At 37.0% G+C, this 22,321-nt stretch overlaps 4 protein-coding genes across 4 annotated transcripts; all 4 read right to left on the minus strand.

Moving 5' to 3' along the window:
- Window positions 1–1,155: 1,155 nt before the first annotated feature.
- Window positions 1,156–4,954, minus strand: LOC137707993 (ATP-dependent RNA helicase). Its single transcript, XM_068446952.2, has 3 exons — window positions 2,139–4,954; window positions 1,917–1,982; window positions 1,156–1,646 (listed from the first exon to the last, which is right to left on the minus strand). The coding sequence occupies exons 1-2, from the start codon at window positions 4,799–4,801 to the stop codon at window positions 1,928–1,930; spliced, it is 2,718 nt and encodes a 905-aa protein (XP_068303053.2). The 5' UTR covers window positions 4,802–4,954; the 3' UTR covers window positions 1,156–1,646; window positions 1,917–1,927.
- A 911-nt stretch (window positions 4,955–5,865) lies between these two features.
- On the minus strand, window positions 5,866–7,701 carry LOC137749569 (protein FEZ-like). The gene is made up of 3 exons (XM_088689726.1): window positions 7,521–7,701; window positions 6,863–7,164; window positions 5,866–6,683 (listed from the first exon to the last, which is right to left on the minus strand). The coding sequence occupies exons 1-3, from the start codon at window positions 7,699–7,701 to the stop codon at window positions 6,024–6,026; spliced, it is 1,143 nt and encodes a 380-aa protein (XP_088545852.1). The 3' UTR covers window positions 5,866–6,023.
- Window positions 7,702–13,050: 5,349 nt separating this feature from the next.
- Window positions 13,051–14,832, minus strand: LOC137707509 (large ribosomal subunit protein eL34). The gene is made up of 4 exons (XM_068446391.2): window positions 14,669–14,832; window positions 14,450–14,529; window positions 13,440–13,549; window positions 13,051–13,325 (listed from the first exon to the last, which is right to left on the minus strand). The coding sequence occupies exons 1-4, from the start codon at window positions 14,745–14,747 to the stop codon at window positions 13,223–13,225; spliced, it is 372 nt and encodes a 123-aa protein (XP_068302492.1). The 5' UTR covers window positions 14,748–14,832; the 3' UTR covers window positions 13,051–13,222.
- A 3,026-nt stretch (window positions 14,833–17,858) lies between these two features.
- Window positions 17,859–21,615, minus strand: LOC137709504 (uncharacterized). The gene is made up of 5 exons (XM_088688688.1): window positions 21,100–21,615; window positions 19,740–20,974; window positions 18,676–19,092; window positions 18,352–18,584; window positions 17,859–18,250 (listed from the first exon to the last, which is right to left on the minus strand). Exons 1-5 carry the CDS (start codon window positions 21,273–21,275, stop codon window positions 17,999–18,001), a joined length of 2,313 nt encoding a protein of 770 aa, XP_088544814.1. The 5' UTR covers window positions 21,276–21,615; the 3' UTR covers window positions 17,859–17,998.
- Window positions 21,616–22,321: the final 706 nt, after the last annotated feature.

Consider the following 22,321-nt stretch of genomic DNA (forward strand, 5'->3'; position numbering starts at 1 on the left):
TAATACCAAAAATGGCAGCTGAGTCGGAGGAAATGTCACTTCGACAACAAGAACAAGAGAAGAATTGCAATTGCCAATCTCCACCACTTCCAGTTCCAGCAAAGGTGTCTCCAGCGAGATGGCTATGGAAGCAAATAAACGCGAACAAGGTTCTTGGCTTGATAAGGTAGTCCAAGGCCAACCAAACACATCAACTCAAGCACATAATATCAGCAGCCCCAAGGACAGTAAAAGCATGCATGTATGGCTAAAGGCTTGCAAGAAGTGGTTTCCTCGATCGCTTCTTACAACGTCTTCCAAGGCATCCGAGTGGAGAATACGCTCTCTCCTCTCTGAAAAGTGAATTGAGGGATTATGTTAGCTTCGAATTGGATCATTTGCGCGTTGGCTTCTCTAAGCTCAGTGACTTCATCAAATCTTTCTCCAACTCATGTACCAAATCCCAGGATTCACCACAACCTTTGTCATACACTCAAAGCGCCTTGCAGTTCCCCTTTTATTCGCACGTATTCTTACCAGTAAGAACACGTTCAATATATGAGCTGCATATCTACACTACTTCTTACCGACTAGAAAAGGGGCAACAACTCTTGAGTGAAAAGCAGTATCTCAGTATCTAAGTAGCCCTTAAGAACATATGCATTATCTGAGCTGAATATTTACGAAGGTTATTACTAGTAAGAATGCTTAGTATATTTCTTAGATTTTTTTTTAATTTTTTTTTTATTGAAGATGATGGCTTGGAGGATGAGGCCTTGGAGCAATCCACAATGGCGTTTGGTTTTAGAGACCCTTGCAAGAAAAAGGAACAAATAATCGGGATTCTACCTTCGTCAATTCGATTTCTACAAGGTGAGATCAGTAGCCGGTGAACTAAAAATTACGATTTTATATACATTGTTAGAGGGTGCAGGTAAACTGTAGATATGCACATGGAAAAAGTAAAAAGAAAAGGCGGGTTGGGCGTAGCTTCTCCTTCCTGTCACACTAGAAAATACTTTTGGACTCCGATCAAAACCGTAGAGTTTGCCCTTGAGCAGTAGCCATATATCACCTAGAAGAAGGAAAGAACATGATAGCAGAAGCGTTCTACTGATATAACTAGTTTTGTTCATCTCGTGTTTTATGCTCGAAATTACTTTTCGGACATGCCAATTATGGTAAAACAAAGTGATTCACATAGTTACTTGCCTGGATTGTTTGGTCAACCAACCGGAAAGAGAGCTTCCGGTTAATCCAAATCACTGTCGGTAATCTTACAACGAAAAGAATTTACATAAACTGTTAGCCATAATTAGTTATCCTGAAAATGATTAAACAACTCTCTTTCTTGTCCTTTAATTTTGAACAATATAGTTGCATCTTACTCGTACTCAGTTGAGATATTTGAACATGTTTCCTATTCTAAAAGCGAACCACCACCATACTCGAAAATAGGGTGAGCTCATAAGAGTAGCAAACCTGCTGTGTCTTTGTAACACGGTAAATGTTGCAAAGTCTGTCCACATGACGCTCCCAGATGACGGTAAACTACACAGTTCTAGACTAACATCTCACATCTGCCCTCGTGGTTGTCTATCTCTAACTACTGGTTTGCACTCATCGAGTGCCACACGGCATTTGTTCATCAAATCTCCAATCCTTGCCTGCAAAATATCATTCTGTTGTCAACTCAATCATATTCGAAAGAATATGGAAAGGTTTATATTAACATATGATATAAGAACCGACACATTGTTCGTGCGACAAGTTCAGTTCAATTATTTGAAATTTATTGTCAAACTATGACTTGCTAAAAAAAGAAATGCAAAGAACTCAACCAATCAATGTAGTACGTAGTTACGGAACAACTCTACTTCTACTCAGTACTTCAGGCAATTGTGGCAGATATAGAATGTGGTTAGTGGAAAAATTACCTGCAAGAACACTAAGCAGTTACTTTCTCTCCAAGCTCATGTTGTACAGACCGGTCATGCTTTTTCCTACAAATCAGAAGAAATCGTTAGCACTGTGAAATGGTAAGGCAAACAAATTAAGAAACATATCGAAAGATCCCAAGTATACATTTCACAGATGCCTCTGAATCGATAATATTTGGAGAACAGTTAAAAAAATAATCAAAACATATCGAAACTTACTTCTCATACAGCTTGATGAGTGACCTTGGCCTCTCATAACTATTTTGCTTCTGTTCAAGAAACTTTTGGTTCTCTGCCTGCCTCGACTCTGGTTTCCAATTGGCATTGGCTAGAGACTTGCCCAACAACTCAGCAATATCCGAGGCCATTGCCTCAGCCTTCTTCCAGTATGGAAACGTTTCCTTCTTGAAGTGGTGTGACAACCACATATACATAGAACAAACTTGGTGCTTGGTCTCCAGATCCAAGAGCTCCTTATTGTTACGGGCAGATCCCGTTGGTACGCCCATAGCAATGTTGACAGGGAGTTTCTGACCATATGATGAAGCAAACCTTAGAAGATGATACATAGCTCTTGGGTCTTTGATATTAACTGGGGCAAAACAGAAGTTAAAACGATCCTCCAGAGATAGTTCCGAAACCTTCTGTAACATATTTGCAACCTTCTTTATATGATCATGTCGACACAGGAAGTATGAACCATCCAGACGACAATTTTCACTAAATTTTTCAAGTAGCTGGCAGAACGTAACATCAGGAATTTTCCCTGCGAATAGCTCAACCTGCTCAAAGAAAGGGAAAAGGCCCACTTTCTTAACTTCGTCAAAAGGTTGCTTTAGACTTTCAATTAAGTAATCCAGATCATCTAAATTCAATGTGGTTGTGAGTCCGTCTGGATAGATGCTTCCTCTCCGACCAGCTCTTCCAGCAATCTGCTTCACCTGAGACGCTGGAACCGCGACAGTTTTGTCACCATTGTACTTTGCCAGGGTAAAGAACACAACCCTCCTGATATTGAGATTCAGACCCATTCCCACTGCATCAGTAGCAACAAGCACATCGTATTCATTATTTTGATCATTAAACAAATTCGCTTGCTGTCGACGAGTCTCTGGTGGCAAGGCACCATAAATAACACAACAACGATGATTAGTGTGTTTTTCAATTGCAATTTTAACCTCAAATACCTCTCTCCTAGAAAAAGCAACCACACAGTCTCCAGACCGAACATTTTTAAGATCTCCCAAGAGCGTTTTGGCTTCAACCACCAATGGCTTAAACCTCTCATAATGCTGCTCGTGCAACTCATCGCCAGTTTCTGAACAGATTTGTCGAACAATATTCAGAACACTTGGATCTCCACACAAATGTATCTCGTCAGCCTTCAGCCCAAGCAACGCTCTTGTCCATGCAAAACCTCTATATGGGTCTGCCATCATCTGAATTTCATCAATCACGGCAACATCATACATTTCATCAGTTGACACCATTTCGACAGTGCAAGCAACATGGTTTGAGAATGGGACAAATTTCTTTTCTTGTCCTGTGTGAAGGCTACAATAAACTCCATGCCCGTTGACTTTATCAAAGACTTCCATAGCCAATAATCTCAGAGGACTGCAGTAAATGCCCTTCTTTGCTTCCATAAACCGTTGCAAAGCATTGTATGTTTTACCACTATTGGTTGGACCACAGTGATAAATTATCTTACGCTTCATAGCCCGTGCAAATGGAAACCATGTATGAGGCTTAGTGAGATCAGCTGATTCAATCATACTACGAAACCGCTTGATCTCATCTGGAAATTCTTCTAAACAATATTCAACAAATATAGGAAACAAAAATTTCACAGCATCATTAGATGAACCAAGGGATACCACATATTTGGCAACATCAGCCGAACACTTTTTGAAGAAAAAATTCCGAAACTTGTGCACGGCAGTAGGGAAAAATGAACGTCCAATGTATATTGCAAGAGCCTGATCGCATGCCCAACCCGAATTGCCAAAATTCCGGAATATCTCTTGAAGAGTCTCCCAATCAGCCCGTCTCTGCTTTGCACCCTTGTCAGCATCGCAAAGCTCACGATACAATTCAACAGGCTCACGTGACGCAACCTGCTGAAAGTTCACAGGTTTCGCTGAACTCACATTCTCATCACCACTTTCCGACTCAACAACCATCGAATCACAAACCACACCCTCATTACCCTCATCTGCATCTCCCCAATTCGACAAATTGCGAGCACTACCCTCATTTACAAAGTCCAAAATTTTCCCAGCATCTGCATCAAAATCACATTCAGAATCCACCATTCTACTACTACAAACCCCATTATCCTCCTCATCCTCCCCATCTTTCACAGTAGTCGAAAATGGTTTCGCATCAAAGGTACCGCAGCCTGTGAAATTTGGGCCTTCGGGGGGCAATCTAACCCGAATTAGGTCCCTGAATCCCTCTGCATCTCCCCAATTCGACAAATTGCGAGCACTACCCTCATTTACAAAGTCCAAAATTTTCCCAGCATCTGCATCAAAATCACATTCAGAATCCACCATTCTACTACTACAAACCCCATTATCCTCCTCATCCTCCCCATCTTTCACAGTAGTCGAAAATGGTTTCGCATCAAAGGTACCGCAGCCTGTGAAATTTGGGCCTTCGGGGGGCAATCTAACCCGAATTAGGTCCCTGAATCCCGTCGAAAACGAACGGTGATTCGGAACATCGAAAGCGGTACAAAATTGGAAATTTGAGGATACAGAGCGGTCATATGGCGCAGAAGAACTAACATATTGATTCCATATCAAAACCCTAAACCTAGATATGTTCTTCTTGGAAGCATAAATTCGAAACAAAGAACTTGCCGGGCCTCTAGCCATTGTTAAACACTCGCATAAAATTTAAAAAGCTCAAAGAAATGATAAACAAATTTAAAAAAAAGCTCAGAAATTTGGGAAAAATTCAAAGAAATAACAAGTGAGTTTGAAACGATTGGATTATAGCGAGCAAACCTGAGAGAATTTGAGAGCCAGAGAAAATTGAGAGAAAGCGGACGGTGGGGGTTTTCCCCAGCAAAAACCTAAAACCCAGAAGCTGCTTTTGGGTTTTGACTTTTTGAGGCTGATTTTTCACTCTTTCTTTTACTTAGGTCGGTTTAAGATTGTGGGCTTGGGTTTCATCTGGGACTAATAATAGTAAGCCTGCATCCTTTTTTATTATTAGAAATTTTAACGAAAATCTTATAGTACTGTTCACTTTAACGAAAAATTATATTTTAACATTAAAAAATCAATCCTGGTGCTATTCACTTTATTTTTTTATTTTGTCATTTTCGTTAAAATTTACAGTTTTCAAGCCATTTTCATTAGTTTTTTTTTTTTTATTGCTGGCTTTCTCCCAAATTCTAGAACTTTACAAACATGCGGATTACAAGAAGGAGAATTCGAATTTGAATTCATTAATCTTTTCGTCTCAAATTATTTTATTAGAGTTATCCTCTTTTTTTAAAAAAAAAAACAAGATTATAATTTCTAATCTAAATTGTGAGGATGAGGATTCAAACTTGAGTGCATAGAAATAACATATTTGTTCTAGCTAGTCTGACTACCCTCACATCTGTTATTTAGGTCATATTCTCGTAAATTCATCTCAATTTGTAAGGCACAATCTATAGTTATCAATAATTGGACGCAGGCATTTGGGACCTTCAAAAGCTTTAACATTTTTAGAGGATCTAAAATGTTATGGCCATTTGGTTGGTGCTAAGTTGTAGCCTTCATCAACCTCAACTGCGCAAAGTGCTACACAAAATAAACAACATATTGCCTAAACTTGTATGATTGGAATGTAAGAAACTGTACAATGACACACTAAAAGGACTAGGAGTTTAGAAGTATGATTTTGAATTTTTGATACTAACTACATGATTACAAGGGGTCAACCACTTGAGGATAAAATTTTGGGTAGGATGTCCGACTACATCATTTGTAGACGCTCCTCATAAAAGTATGAGATCTCTTTGTATTTTGGTCTGCCCAATGTGAAAATTGTCCTAATCAGGCAGCCCTACCAAATATATTCTCTTTCGCAAAATGATTTGCATCAAGTGTAGCATTTGTTTGTAGAATAGCTACTAGGATAAGGTGGTGAATAAGAAGGCAGAGTTGGCTTCCAAGACTCATCATCTGAAGCCAAACTGAAGGGAAAACCAATTGATCTGATGCTGCTGCTTCCCCACTGGCTTGTACTATTACTACTACTACTCATGTTCTTCCTGAATCCCCCTTCGTTTTCTGATGTCCCCGTGTTTCCTTGCATCTGATCCTGTTGCTGCAAACTGATCGAAAAGCCGGTGAACTGCTGCTGTGAACCATCGAAGTCTATGCTCCCTGCGGGGTTGCTTAAATCATCGATTAACGCAGGGTTCATAGTTCCGGACAGTTCAGCCGGCGAGAACATGAAGCTGTTGGGAAACTCTCCGTCGAACATGGAGGGTTTCGACACGGTAGGGTTGATTGGTTTGTAAGGAAGAGTGTCAAAGGAAGAGTAGTTTGTGTTAGATGCTTGTTGCAAGTCATTGTTATTCCAAAACTGCATGGTTGATCCCATGTCAGTTGTGCAAGACATGTCCTCTGAGCTGAACTGTTGGGTGAATAAACCAGCTGCCGTAGGCTCTGGAAACTGAGAGTCCCAAGAGTGAGAAAGTGCTCTCTGTGCCATGGAGTTTGTTTTCTTGAAAATCCTGCAAATTGCCCATGAATCCTGCACACCATGAAGTATTTTAATCAGCAGAGCAATAACATGTTGGCACGTTTTATTGACTAGACAAATACAACCATTAATAATGACATGTCGACAGTCAGTTCTTTAATAAAAAATGAACAATATTTTCGTAGCCCGATTATTTTACTTCGGTTTCCAAATTTTTAACTAGTACTTACATTTGGAGGGAGGCTTTTATCTAAGAGCTTTTTTGGTGGAACTGAATTTGAGAGAGAAGGCAACCGAAACTCGTGCATCATCCAGTCAGTTTTGATCCCTTTTGCAGCTCTGCCTCTGTAGAACACAAGGGACTTCTTTAAACCTATGCACTTGGAGCCTTCCGAAGAATAGATAGGCCGGTCTGTTCCGGTTGCTTTCCAAAACCCGGCTCCTGTGACGCGATTAGGCCTAGTGCTGTTCTTGTATTTTCGGTCCCTCGGGCAGTAGAAGTACCACTCTTTCTCCCCAGTACTTGCCAGCTCTGCTTGCACAGATGAAATACAACTTACAAGTTCAGTGACAGTTGCTATACGCTCATTAATTTGAAAAGTCAAGCAAAAAGCAAGAAGAATATATGAAATTTATTTTAAAAATCAAAGTGCTTCCTCAAGAAGCACCTACTAGATTGACAGAGAACGCTTCATAAAGTTTGAGTTTTTCTCTCTAGTCAAACGCAGGTAGAAGAGTTTTTTTCTGCAGAAAACACTTTTAACTTTTCTAAATTGGCCATACACATCATAAACTTGAGACAGATCCAAAACATGAAAAGGGCAAACAGTTTAAAAATCTAAACTAAAAAGCACTTTATAAGAATGAATCAGAGACAAGTTAACTTACTTGGAAGATCCCAGGGATCATATTTATAAATGTCAACTTGCTTAATCAGTTCAATGGGAAGAACCCTCTGCTGGAATTTTCTCTTCAGGTAAAACCCTACAAGCTCCTCATCGGTCGGGTGAAACCGAAAACCCGGCAACATCACATCATCAACCTTTTCCATCTCGTTCTTCTGCTCCATACTTCTCTTCCTTCTCTAAATCGTAAGAAATAATATATCTCTAATCAAATAGTGGAACAGCTTAAGCTTTTTGGATAAGCACTTTTAACTAGTTCTTGAACGTGAGCTCAAAGAGAAGCACTTGTGAGTTAAAAGCTAACTTCATCCAAAGCTATATATCATGTGCCACCCAAGGAGGAGTCTGAATCCGGAGCCTCAGCCGCCCCTTTAGGGTGACTAAAATGGAGAGAAGTAGGTTTGCACGAAAATCACTGTTTTGGTAAGCAGAAGCTGCTGAGGGTTTCAACTCTTATAACAACAGCTACCAAGAAAAACTTGAGTAGTCAAGTGAATGAGATTATTATTGAATTAAGTGCTTTTTATTTAAGCTGGTGTGTGCTTCTTGGACTGCATAAGGAGGAGAGGGTTATTTAAATCCAAACTAAGGATCTCAAAGAGTGTAGAAAAATTAAGCAATTTTCTTTTTTTTCTGGAATTTTAAATTCCAAGTTGCTTTCACATTTTCCCATAGCTTGGCTATACAAACCAATTCCATTTTTATCTTCAAACCACCTTAGACAAAATGACAAACAGACGTTCCTTGTCATAATATTATAATTTATTTATTTGAGTAATCTTTATTTTTGGCTTATACCATCTTTTAAATAATCATTTCTTAAATTCTTTTTATTTTTTGCTAACCATGTAATTTAATTAGGGACTAACTTCCCAAACACAAAAGCTCAAAATTATAGTGAATCCAAGAGATATCTGTGCAAAAATATATTGAAATTTCTCTGAGCATTTTGAAAATATATAGAAATTTATTTGGGCGAGAGAAAATTTGTTAGGGTAGTTTGAACATGTAAACCAAACACTTATAGATACATTAGTTAGAAGATGAAACTATGAGGTGGAGGCTTAGGGTAGAAGGGGTAAGGGAAGACCTGGGAAGACTTAGAAAGATATTTTAAGAAAATATATGGAGTCCTTGGGCTAATGGAAGAACGAACGCAATGACATTTTAAAATTCATACGGCCGACCTTACTTAGTGGGATAAGGCTTGATTGTTGTTGTTTATAGAAATTATTTAGTCTTAAGATAATCCCAGAACCAGTTATGGATTAGCACAAGAAAAAACCACCATGCAAAATAAAACACCGGACTAATCTTTAATTACACTGAGACGATGCACAGTAAATTGGAAATAATAGAAAAACGATATATTTTTACTGAATTACCAGTAAATCCAGAAATTACAAGAATATAGTGCTGCAGTGTTGACAAGGTTAGGCAAACAGTGATTGTTTGGGCTAAAATTGTTCTTGGACAGCTGTCTATTTAGGGTAAATTCAGAGTACTGTTCACCAAACTGCTCCACACAGGGCAGTTCAACTACTAGGGTTGGGGTTTGACCAGTGATGCATGTCATCTGACCTTTAAAGTTACATGCATGCAAGATGGAACACAATAAGAACAAAACAAAAGCAAACGGATGAAGAAATTGACACACTCCAACCTGGAAGGTTTATCTGAGCTACGAATTGAGTTACTAGGGACATTTTGGATTGGAATGTGTCAAAAATCATGTCTTGTATGTGCTCAAGATTGGAATCTTATATATGCAGAGAGTTTATCTGCTCCTGTTGATTGTTCACGGATTTTTTCCTCTTCCTAAATTAATGAAGTATGGTAAATATTATACTTAACAATTCTTCTTTTGGACGGGGAGGATTGTCAATATGATGGCTGATCGACAATATTAACAGATAATATGTTAATATAAAAATGTATTGAACTTCTAAGTTTTTTGTTAAATTTTATTGAATTCCTTTTATTATGTTTTGAGTGTTGAACTTAAAGGATATAAAAGTATGAACAGCATATTGTTTAATACAGAAAGCTTTTCTGTTTGGTTAGTTTGAAATCCATACATACTGAAACAATGAATCCGCCTTAATTAGTTTTCTCACTGCATCACTTAATTACTTAAGAAATGAGAAGGCATGGGTCAATCCCCTTGATTTCACGAACATGGGAATCCAAACTTCCTAACATCCAAATTGCTTTGGTAGCCTCACTGGCCAAAAAGAACAATCTTTTTGGTACTTTCCAGACACCCGTTTTGAGAAGCTGCATTTCTTCCAACGAATTGAGATCACTTAGCTTTGTTACGCTTTCTATTTTACGTGGTATTACCAATCTATGTACGCTTATGTCATTCATCAATATTATGACGCATGAATTAGTAACGACATGTGACAGTATGACCTTTGTACTAAAAAAAGTTTTCATGTCAACCAACCACTACACTATTCAAAAAGAGCCACTAGTATTAAGCTAACAATGAGATGTTAATTTAAATCATCACTGTGTACAATTTAAACTAAGAGAATTATTATTAGCACTCCAAAAATCTCATTTTACACTCCAAACTTTCTATATTAGGAAAGAAAAATACACTTGTGAGGCGTGTAGAATGAGATTTTTGGAGCGCAAATAACACTTCCCTAAACTAATTGTCCGTATATGTATGTGTGTGTGTGTGTGTATATATATATGTATGTATGTGAGGAGACTCAAATTTGGTGAAATTCCCCAGATATATAGATCCTCATTTGCAACCCTTGTTGTCTGTTGCTTGACCTTGGATTGGGAACCCATGCGTGCAACCTAAGTTGAAATTTGGATCAAACTCTTCCAAACCAAGTTTTCTACGTTGGAATATGATTATGATAACATGGTTTTCACAATATGTGTAATCATATGTAAAAGTACATCATAATATTGGTGTACCAATATACATATGATTGTAGTGAAATAAGTTAATTAATTAGAAATAGAAATAATATAATTAATTAATTCTAAAAGGATATGAATAGTTGTATTTCAACGTAAAAAGTTGTAACTACCCCTGAAGAATACAACTCCTCCAAAGTTATTTCCATCTCTATATATTTGACAAATCCTTTTATGTCAAATTCATTAAATTCCATACTCACTCTCTGTTCATATCCTTCATACCATATTATAATCGATAAAATAAACGACATCCATTTCCGATCTTGTAAACTACCCTATTTCTAACATTCTAACCTCTCTTTCTTTGCAAACATCAACCTTCTAATTAACACAACCATGCATGTTCCTATCAGACAAAACTTAATCGATCAATGTGAATGACTTTCTTAGCTAATTATAATATAGTTTTCCTTACCCACATCAAATTCCATGCATCGTCCATTATATATTATATGTTTATGCTTTACATTCTTGGTATAAAATTGTTAAGCAACACTTCAACCCATACCATTTTCATTTTTCAAGCAAACCTATAGTGACCAAATGCACCAGATACAAGTCCTTGTTTGGTTCGCAAATAGTTGTTTTCACTTAACTGAAGAAAGCCTCAAATTTGACTCATATGATTGTAAGGACGGTGCTAGGGGTGTAACTTGGATTGGGTTAACCCGAATCCGTCCAAGCCCAACCCAAATTTAAACCCAATCGAGCGGGTTAGAATGAAGTAAAAATCCGTCCAAACCCAACCCGACCTTAACCCAAATTTTTATTGGGTTTGGTTGGATTGGTGTCAACCTAAACCCAACCCAATTTCTAGCCCGAATTACTCATGTACATATTACTTGTCCCATTTCATATTATATAAGCTAGATATACAAGTTTAGGAGGTCTATACTTGAAGTTTGTTGTTTGGTTTTCATTTGAACAATGAATGATTGTGTTGATTTTATGTTTATTTTGGTTAAAACATTGATATTGTCTGTGTAAATTTGAATTTAAATATTTTTGACATTATTTGGTTCAAAATTTGAAATTTATCTTATAAAACAATGTAATATTTAAATCAATAAAGTTGAGCAAAACCTAACCCAACCCGAGTAAGTCCAAACCCAATTTAAACCCGAACCAAATTAAACCAACATGAAACCGAACCGAACCCATACCCAAAGTAGAAATGTTTGATAAGGAATAGGTTGACCATCAAACCCGTCCAAGTTGCACACCTAGACGATACATGCTTGATCCCCGGTAAAAGTCGTTTTGTAAATATCCAATGTTTAAAATTAAAAAAAAAACTGAGATAGAAAATAATATTATAAGTAGTTAAGTTGTAATGTAAGTTCCAGACATAAGTGCTTGTCCAAATTACTCATCAATCACATATAGGCCTTATGTTATAATATTTATGTTTTAGGATAATCAATTAAGATAAATTTCTTTGAAAGCAACATTCCTTCAATATTTATGACATAAAATAACTAAGATTAATACTGTCTTGTTGGTTACCTCCTAAAGTCATTCCTTGGATTGGGGATTTTTTATCTTTTTTAAATATAATGACTCTGGTGCTTCTACTCATTTTTCTTGGTGTTGATCTCATTTATTAACATACTTGATTATTTAAAAAATAAAGAGTAAACTGTCGATTTACCTCCTGAATCTTCACTTAACTTTCGATTTCCTCCCTGAACTTTTCTATTGGAAAATTAAGGACTCAAACTAATTTTTTTAGCCGATTTGCCCCTACCGTTAGTTTTTCATATATTCCATCCATATTTCTGTTAAGTGAGATTATGTGCACAACATATGAGGGTAGTTAAATCATTTTACTCTTAAAAATGATTAAAAAACCGAAAATAAATAAAAAAAACAAAATTTTCCCTCTATTTTTTCCCACTAATTCCTATCCTCAATTTTATTTTTTCCTCTCATTCCTATGCATGAGAAATATGACATATGGTGTTTGACATATGATGTTCTTCATAAGTAGCTAAGTTAGTCTTTTTCTTGAAGCATGTAGACATCGCCCGGTAAATTAAAGTAGTTTACAATATCATCGTCATCATCCACGAGTATTTTAGAACGGCATAAAATTTGCACTGAAAAACAAACTGAAGCATTGCCATTTGCCAGTAAAGATAAAGATAAACGAAAAAGATTATCACAAAGGAGTTTGACATATGGTGTTTGACGTATGAAAGATTATCACAATGGAGTTTGACATATGGTGTTTGACGTATGATGTTCTTCATAAGTAGCTAAGTTAGTCTTTTTCTTGAAGCATGTAGACATCGCCCAGTAAATTAACCCGGGCAGTCGTTCTTTCAGAACCTTCTCGAGAAAAACCTCTATTTCTTCCGTTAAAGTGTTGTTACTTGTTTGCTGTCCAAAAGTGGTATAAGAGGCCTGGGGCTCATTCATTCACTGCAAGGCAGGCAGAAGAGGGGAAGTAGTTTACAATATCATCGTCATCATCCACGAGTATTTTAGAACGGCATAAAATTTGCACTGAAAAACAAACTGAAGCATTGCCATTTGCCAGTAAAGATAAAGATAAACGAACAAGATTATCACAAAGGAAGAAACAGGGAATTAGTTATCATTGAAACGAAATTAACCGAGTAACCGAGCAGCACTTAACAATAAAAGCATCCCAATCTCAGATCCAAATTCATCAATCAACAAAACCTAACGACAAAATCTCGCTCAACCATTTCTTACAATTCATTCAAACGACTATCAATGTTTGGCTCCTTTCTCCGCCTGCCTTTCCTTAGCCTTTTGAATCTTCAAAACCTTCTTCACGATCTTTTGCTCTTCGACCAAGAAAGCTCGAATGATCCTGCATACAAATGAACAATAAAAACTCAATGCAATGCCGTAATTACTAATTTACTACCATACAAAAATTATAAAACCAGTACATCCAACAATCAGAATGTTCGCACTAATTTACCTCTCCCTAACTGCACCTCCGGACAATACACCACCATAGGCCCGGTTCACAGTCCTGCGGTTCCTAGATAATCTAGACCTCTTGTACTCAGCAGGTCTCAAGTGAGGAATCTGCAAGGAAGCCAAAATTATTATCAGCCACAGTTACCATCCAATATTCACTCCAATGTTCAATCTTTCAAATATCATATAAAGCTGGATGAAACAAACAAATATACAATCAATTTGTCAAAACTCCAGTCATTCTCATTTTTAAGGGTTGAATTTTTAAAGAAAACTAATGGAAAAACACCAGTTATGCAGAGCATGTCACCCAACAGAAGAACAAACCCAAACAAAAGCCCCACATGAAACGCAAGTTTTTTAAAAGATTATACAAATATAATTTATATGCATGTAGGAGAGTCCCTACCAAAAAAATGCATTTGAGAGTGCGGCGTAAGTTAAAGTTCAAAACTAAGAGCATGCTTAAACAAAAATTGAAAAAACAAAATGTCAGTGCATGGCTATCTTCCGAAGTGGTAATGGCAGTGACACTGCTCACGGGAAGATAGGATATGACACCACCATCAACGGAGGAGCTTTCAACAAGAGCTGGGAGGACCATCAACGTCGACAAATCTATGTGCGACGTTATTAACACTTGGAATTTACAAGCATAAGTTGCCTGCTCCAAGTTAGGGAATGATCAATTCCCTCGTCACAAACCTAATGGTACGATTGGATTCAAAAGAAAGAGTTTTTTTATGTACCCGGTATCAGTCCTAATATGAAAACATTCATTTGGACTTTGGAGTTCATGTTCGAAATTCGAATACTTCTGGCTAGTCTCCCACAAATTCATACACCCCAACAAATCATTCATTAAACAAATACAATCACACACATTCTTGCATTCACATCATAAACCTAACCTAATTGCTCAGTCAAACAAATATATACAAACACACACACATTTATATACAATCGCATATAAAGATATTGAACAATCAAACGAAAGCAAAGATATACCCCTTGGATTCTCTTGCCAGTAACAGGGCATTTGGGACCGCTGGCTCTCTTCTTGGTCGTCTGATAGATCAATTTCCCCCCTAAAATTCAACACGCACAAAACCAACTCAACCAAACCAATCAAACGACACCATAAACAAAACCAGCAAAAGCCAAATTGAATATTCGATCAGATTTCCAGAAGCAAATTGGGAATGCAAACGGTGCAAATTATGTTACCGGGAGTTTTGACGATGCGGTGCTGGTTGGACTTGGTGGCGTAGCTGTGACGCGTCCGGTACGTGAGCCGCTGCACCATTTTTCGAATGCTCGTTCAGCTCGGCTGCGTCTCTCTCTCTCTCTGTCAGTGCGATCGACTGCAACAAAAGGGTTGCGTTTGGACGATGAGAGTGTTTAAATAGGGTTTTCGAAGGCTGAGAAACCCTAGATCTGACGGCTGTGGAGAGATTTTAAGTATTGGACGGTGAGGATTTATAAGAAGCCAAGGCCGGGTCTAAAATGAAAAGAGACGGGCCTGAACTTAGAGTTCCATGCTGATCCGTAATAAAGGGGGTAATCCAATCACTCTGCCCATTGGGCTTTATAGATTGGCTGATCCACCGAAAATTCGACAAAACCGGACTGAACCGGCCTGTCTGGTTTGGTGTGGCTTTTCTTGTCAATTTTCCTTTTCAGTACTATATCGAACCAGATTAGTCGGTCTGATTTAAAATTTGGGCTTTCTGGATCACGATTTAATCAAACTGAATCGTTCATGTTTTTCAAAATTCACCCCTCATAATATAGGACACCCCGAGTGAGATGTAAAATTCAATGTTTGGTCCTAATCTCGAGTCTTACGCTCCATTTGGTATTGTTTTTTTTTTTTTTTAACTAAAACCTGCTTAACTTTAAAGTTAAGCAGTAAAAAATTGTTTAGTAAAAGTAAAATATCCTACCTATTTTCAAAGTAATGGTTTCCAGATAGCATCTATTAAAAACATGTAGGTTGTTTTTAAAAACTGCTTTAATAAAAAACAAAGTTGGGTCTTTAATAATTATTTTCAATTGTTGTAACTTCATTAATTTTTTTTTTAAATAACATTGTTTAGCCTTCCACACACATTCTATCCCTTAGAAAATAAAGTAAACGCTACCACCTACCACTACAAATAGTAACCTTACACCATCACCGTCATTACAACCACCATTTTTGTTACCAACACCGCCTTAACCACAACCTCCACCACTATCATCACCACCATCACTACTGCCACCGTCATAACCACAACCTCCACCACTATCATCATTGTCAGCACAATCACTACCACTACCGCCACCATTGCCACCACCACTACCACTACCACCATTACCACCATCGATGCTGCCATCACCACCACCACCACCATTACTACAACCGCCACCATTGCACCACAACTACAACTGCCATTACCACCATCATTGCCGCCACTGCCGACACAACCCCCATTATCGCAACCGCCACCATTGTTACCTTTCCACCCCAGCCAACACATCCTGTTATTAGCACTACCACCACCACTGTTGTTGTCACCCCCACTCCTACTATTATGTCCATTTGTCATTGTATACAATTATATAACTTTTCCATTAAATTTTACCAAACGATTTTGCGCTGCTTTTCATACTCACAACACTTTTAAAATTCAGTTAACCAAATGCTGACCAACCTTATTTTATAGCTAATTATTCTTAAAGCACAACATAAACAGTTTTTTAAAAAGGCATAGCAATCTCAAACTGGCCCTTAGTGTGACTAATGGTCCAGTAGAATTTATTCTACATATGACGGGTTGAATCCTATCAATTTCTGTCTCGTCTCTCTTTAACAACCAACTATCTAGCTCATTAACCATATTGCTCTGCTAATAAAAAGACCAAACATTCTCTCACATAGTTGGAAAAAAAAAAATCTTAATGTGATATAAAAATAGAATGAAAAAAATAATAATCTTGCAACCTAATTAAAATCATTACTTAGGATTCATTTGGAAATACTTTTAAAATGACTGAAAGCGTTTCTAGAGAAAAAAATTTGGGTTCCAAAAGCACTTAAATATTTTTTGCAAAAAAACACCAATTATGTACTTCTTGTAAAAAATACTTCAAATATTTTTGAAAACCAGTTCCAAACTAGTACTTAATTGGTTATCGAAACACCACATTAAGTTTGTTGTTAACTACCTAGCCACCAACCATTACAAAAAGTTAATAGGTAAGTTAATTTACTTGAGTAAAGGTACAGCATCATTGAAATTTGAAATTTTGACCAAGTAAATGTTCATTACGATGACATTACAACTTACGAACCCATAAGGTGGAGGCACCTCATCTTTGCCGCCAGATTTATGTTTCGTATGCTGCCTCGAAGAAATTTTTAATTGTGATGAAAATACGAATAATACATCGCGTGTTTTTAAGCAAGTGGTGAAATTTTTTAATTTTTAAATTATTAACCTTTTAACACACATAACTCACCATTTATATAGAAATACCTGATATATCACATCGTATGACAGTCACACTAAAAAATCTCTCGCTGCCTAGAGACTTCACATTACCACCGCCATACATATTTTTCAACCTATCAAAATATGAACAATAAGCATGTATGCGTTGACTCGTGAGGGCTGGTTTGGGGTTACGTAATATTTTTATAAAATTAACTTTTAAAAAAAGTTCGAGTTTTAATTGTAATTGGTAAATAAAAATAATAATAATTTTTTTTTTAAAATCATGAGTCCAAAATAGCAGGAAATATAAGCAGCTCTACATATGCTTCTCAAAAAAACGTTTTTGTCATTGGAGGTAAGTGAATCGTACCAACTACTATAAGTTTTATCTTGACAATTCTACCCCTACCTATCTTTTCGCTAAAAGTCCTTTAGGGGGTGTAGTTAAACTAAGATTTTAAAGGATTTTAAAGGATTTTAAGAATGATAGATTTTATAGGATTTAAAAAGATTAAAGACTCATACAAAATTCCTATGAATTTTAAAGAATTTGACTGGATTGTGGTGGAAGGATTTGAAATCCTAGGGGGTGAGGTTGGATTATTTTTAGTCTTGGTTATAGCTCTCAAATCCCACAAAATCCACAACTTATTGAAATCCTCCAAAATCTTAATTTTTTTTAATACATTTAGATTTGAATGGATTTTAAAATCTTTTAATTGACTACACCTAGATTTAAATAAATTCTAAAATCATTTTAAATATTTTAATTGACTACACTAGGATTTTAAAGTCTTTTAAAATCCTCTCAAATCCGAGTTTGACTACATCCCTTAGTTTACCAAACATTTGGCTGTTTTTTTTTTTCTTACTTTATTCGCACAAAAGCAGATTTAAAAATAGCATAACAGCCCTTAGTCAAGTCAGTGTGTTCGCAATTTTATTTTCAAATTTGAAATCTTTTCCTCGTATATTAATGTAAATTAAAATATCGCTTTGTTGAGAAAATATGAACAATAATATATAGTTGGGAAGCTAATATTACTTCTTTGGTTAGACAAAAGTTTGGCTACTATTGCTAGCATGGAAATAGCAAGATGGAAGGATCTACGCGGAGCTTTCGGTTCACAAAATTTATCTTGCTCAACTTATTGCGGCACCACGCTAGTTGCTCCGTTGTAATATTCGACATGTTCAAAACCCTAGCTACTAATTTCATGTCAACTTGGGAGAAGAAGTAGAGGTGATCTGTGCCTACATCCTCATGCTTTTTCAATCTCTTTAGTATGCAGTTCCCACTCCTCAATATTTCTTTTAGCTTCATCTTTTTCTGCATTCCAAAGTACAGGTTAACTTCATCGTTAGGTCAAAACGAAACATGAAAAATCGTGATACGGAATGACATGTTAGACTGTCTGATATGAAACGTACATTGTGAAGATCTGTTTGGATCTCTGTGTAAAGCTTCAAATCCGATTCTTCAAGCTCTTCTCCTGGTCTTCTCTTTCGACATGCAAGCGTACAATTAGCATGTTTATCAGCTCGAATGAATCTCCAGATCGCCCTTACTGATTCTTCGAGTATCTCTACTAGAATGTCGCTTGTAATTGCACCATCATCTTTGCCTTTTCTTCTTGCTTTCTTTCTCTCCTTTAAATTGTCCCCTGCAATGCCATACATTTCTATTAGTTTAAATAAATCAAACCTTCAACATCCCTAAGTAAACACAACGCTTAATCAAAACTTTTTAGTCACCTCTAATCACCGGAACTTGAAGAAGATTGCGCGTGATGCATCGATTCTTGACGTAATTTTCAACCCTAGGCCCTTGATAACATTCATTCTCTACAAATCTATGCAAGTGCACTTGGAACTGTTGGAATTCGCCCGCGACTGCATTGTACGAACCAATTCCAGACGGAGCCGATTCCCAAAGCTTGACGGCCTTCTCATACTGCCATTGAAGGATCTCCCAAGAAAGGCACAACTGCCCCACATAAACCACTTCTAATTCACTATGCAATTCTCTAATAAACTTCACCATTGGGTCGGAATCCGAATCCTTTTTCAGTTTGCATCCCCAAAAATTCTGTGAGAGAAAGGATGGGATTGCCGGAGCTGAGGACTTGGAGCTCGGAAACGACTGAAGTGGATCCTTGGACTGCAAGAAACCTACACATTTGAATTTTTCATAAAACACATGAGAAATTAAGATCATGTGAACTAAATACAGTTAGCATAAAAACAACATAGAGCATCTAGCAATTAGCATAACCCAAAAGCCAATTTAATTTAATAATTACAGATTAACTTTTCATACACATGAATTTCTGCAGATTGTCTGCATAGAGGAAACCAGCAAACAAAATGGTGGAGCACAAAAGCACTTCCATAATTAGACTGGGCAGCTTAAAGATCAGCATGCTCAGATGGTACTAATTAAACATAAATTAAGGGTAATGACGTGGCTCTATGTGCACATCCACTAAGTATGTAATGTGCTTTTAGACAATATTTAAACAGGTACACATGCAAAAGTGCTTTTTTCGAAAAGTGCTTACACAATTGAGAACTAACAAAAGGTGTTTTCTAACTTCTAACTAGGTCATGTAAATTTACTTTTATGTAAGCAGGCTCATGCTTCTTTCATGATCAACTAACCTGATTTAGTAGGTCCTAATTAGGTTGAATTAAACATACCGACGAATCGAATGGATTACAACAGTTCGAAAATAAGAAGAAGAAAATTTGGGAAGAAAACACGAACAAAATGATTTGAAACTATGAAGACGTTAATCGAAGTTGAAGAAAAAACCGACCTATTGCATATAACTTCTGGTAATTCAAAATGTCGAATTTTCGCATGCGCTCTCTGTAACTTCTGTGGAAGTTCTGAAGTTCTCCCATTCCATCACCTTGATGGACTTTTTCATCGATCTTCCATGGCTTCAAATCATCCATATTCGGGGACTTGGATTCTTCAAGAATGGTAGGCAGGCCAGTAGCCCTGACTTTCTTGAGCTCCATTTTCAACTGTTCTATCAAATCCTGGTGTTCCCACAATGTTTCCAATGTGTTTGAATCCTCGGAAGCATTAGGTATCAAACTACGAACTTGGGGCGTTTCAGCATTTTCAAAACCCTCAATTGGTTTTTCGTCTTTGCTACTAAACCCTTCTGGACTCGAGCTGCTGTACAACTCTTCCGATTCTTGAATTTGTTCGTTTATATCTTCATCTTCATCGTCGAAACAATCAGACTTGTGCCCCATATCGAAATTCTCAAGCCGGTCATTTCTTTCCCCAAAATCTGCTACTGACAAAAACCCCACACTTGGAGAGCCGATAGAAGCACACTCATAATCTGAAGCAACAAAGTCCTTTTCTGACAAGAACTTAACTTCATGAGAATCAACTTTCTCACAATCTGAATTGCTTTCAAGACTCCCCACTCGCTCTTCATCCAAATGAGGATCTTCCGTCACCGATTTCTTATCAGACACTTCATCTTCCTCGCATTCCTCACCTGCAAATTCATGAGTAATTTGTTCATGATCACCTCCTTCTTCGACAGTAAAGGTTGCAACTTTAGCTTCTTCCAGGAAGCAACTCACACTCTCTTCGGCTTTGAATTCGTATTTTCTGCTGCTGCTGCTTGTGAATTCTGGTTCTTCTTTGAATAGGTTAAACTTATCAGCCATAAACTTACACTCTCTATTGCTTCTGCTTAATATTTCTTTAGTCTGGTACTCGAATTTAAACACGAAACTCGGCTTCGACGCCTCTCCATCATCAGCTTCACCAAACTCTGAATCTCCATGGCTTTTCGAAATCTCGGAATCAGCTTTCTCAGGCAGAGCTTCTGGCTCAGCCGGATTATTCGATACCATTTGATTGGTTTCTTCAGAAGCAGAGCTAGGACAACAAGAATCCGATTTTCCAGGCAGAGCTTCTGTCTCAACAAGATTATTATTCGATACCATTTGATCAGTTTCTTCAGAAACAGGGCCAGAACAACAATAATTGTTCATCCAAGAACTGTCACCATTAACAAAACTGCAACAAAAACAAACACAAAAATAAGTTTCTGAACGAATAAAAAAGTATATTAACTACAAAACCCAGCTGGGATTTCATCTAAAAACATCAGAAGTACAAAACCCAACTGTGAATTTGAGTACCTAACTCTGAGGAAGAACTTGCTGAAAAATCTGAACAGAGCAAGCAAGAGGGAGGAGACAGAGAGGGTGAAAAACCTAGGAGAAAGAGGCGTATATGAGTAAAAACCCCCACCAGAAAAACCCATATTCCCGAAATCAAAGTGGGCATGTAGCAAAGAATTAATTAAGGCACCCATCAGTGAAGAAATCCATCAATCAATCGCTTTATCTCAGTTTTAAGAAAAAATACAGAGGAGTTTCATGCAGGCTCTGATTCCCACGTTGAATTTTTTGGGGAGGAATGGACTTCCCACCTGTAAAAGCAGGAGACTTCATGCGAATGCTTGGAAGGGTTGCATGGAATGGGATTCCGAGAGGTGGAAATCTGAACTAATTGGTGAGATTTAAGGGGGATTTGGAAGCAAATGTTTAGGGGGAGAAAAGAACGTGTCAGCGACTTGGGGTTGAAGTTGAACTATTATCTTATGGTTTAGAAAAAGGAGAGAATTGGGTGAGATTGAAAGCTTACGTTTTTATGGATTTTGTTTGTTTGTTTCTCCCAAATAAGATGGGCGTGTCTTTGAGATTTGTTAAAAAAAAAAGAGTGTTTGAATACAAAATAATTTTCGCACTCTTGTTTTTGTGCTCTATGTAATTTCGATTCATTTTAATATGTGTAAAATAGCCATTTATTAGTATGGTAGTCTTAAGTTCGATATTGCCAAAAGCGATTTCAAATTAAATTATTATGACTAACTCACTATAAAGTTTAACTCTCCCCCACTCCTATGGATAGATAATAGCAAATATGTTAAAACAACATAGAATTTTATATTGACCCAATTCTCAAGTATCTTTTAGGAGAAACCTTTATATTTTAATATAAACCCATTGAACAAATTTATGCAAAGACAAAACATAATTTTGTGATCATGGATGACAGAGAGAATTCTTTTGTATGTATAAACTATGAATTTAGATCATTAAAAAAAAAAAAAAAAAAGACCAGTTGGTGCTTCGTTATACTGTCTATCTTTTCGGGGGCTGGAAAAGACTAACAGAGACATTTCAACTTTCTTCTGGCCACCATCATATGATTCATTAGCACCAAGAATTGAACTTATGAACGTACCATGTAGAATACATATATAGAATTCGTCACCTAGTGATAGTTAGCTAATATTTTTTTTATTTGGTCGTATAATTATGTTGATACGTGTTACAACCGTAGAAGCAACTAATG

This window comes from Pyrus communis, chromosome 17 (genome assembly GCF_041283825.1).
Source record: "Pyrus communis isolate YQ-2024b chromosome 17, ASM4128382v1, whole genome shotgun sequence".
Lineage (NCBI taxonomy): Eukaryota > Viridiplantae > Streptophyta > Magnoliopsida > Rosales > Rosaceae > Pyrus > Pyrus communis.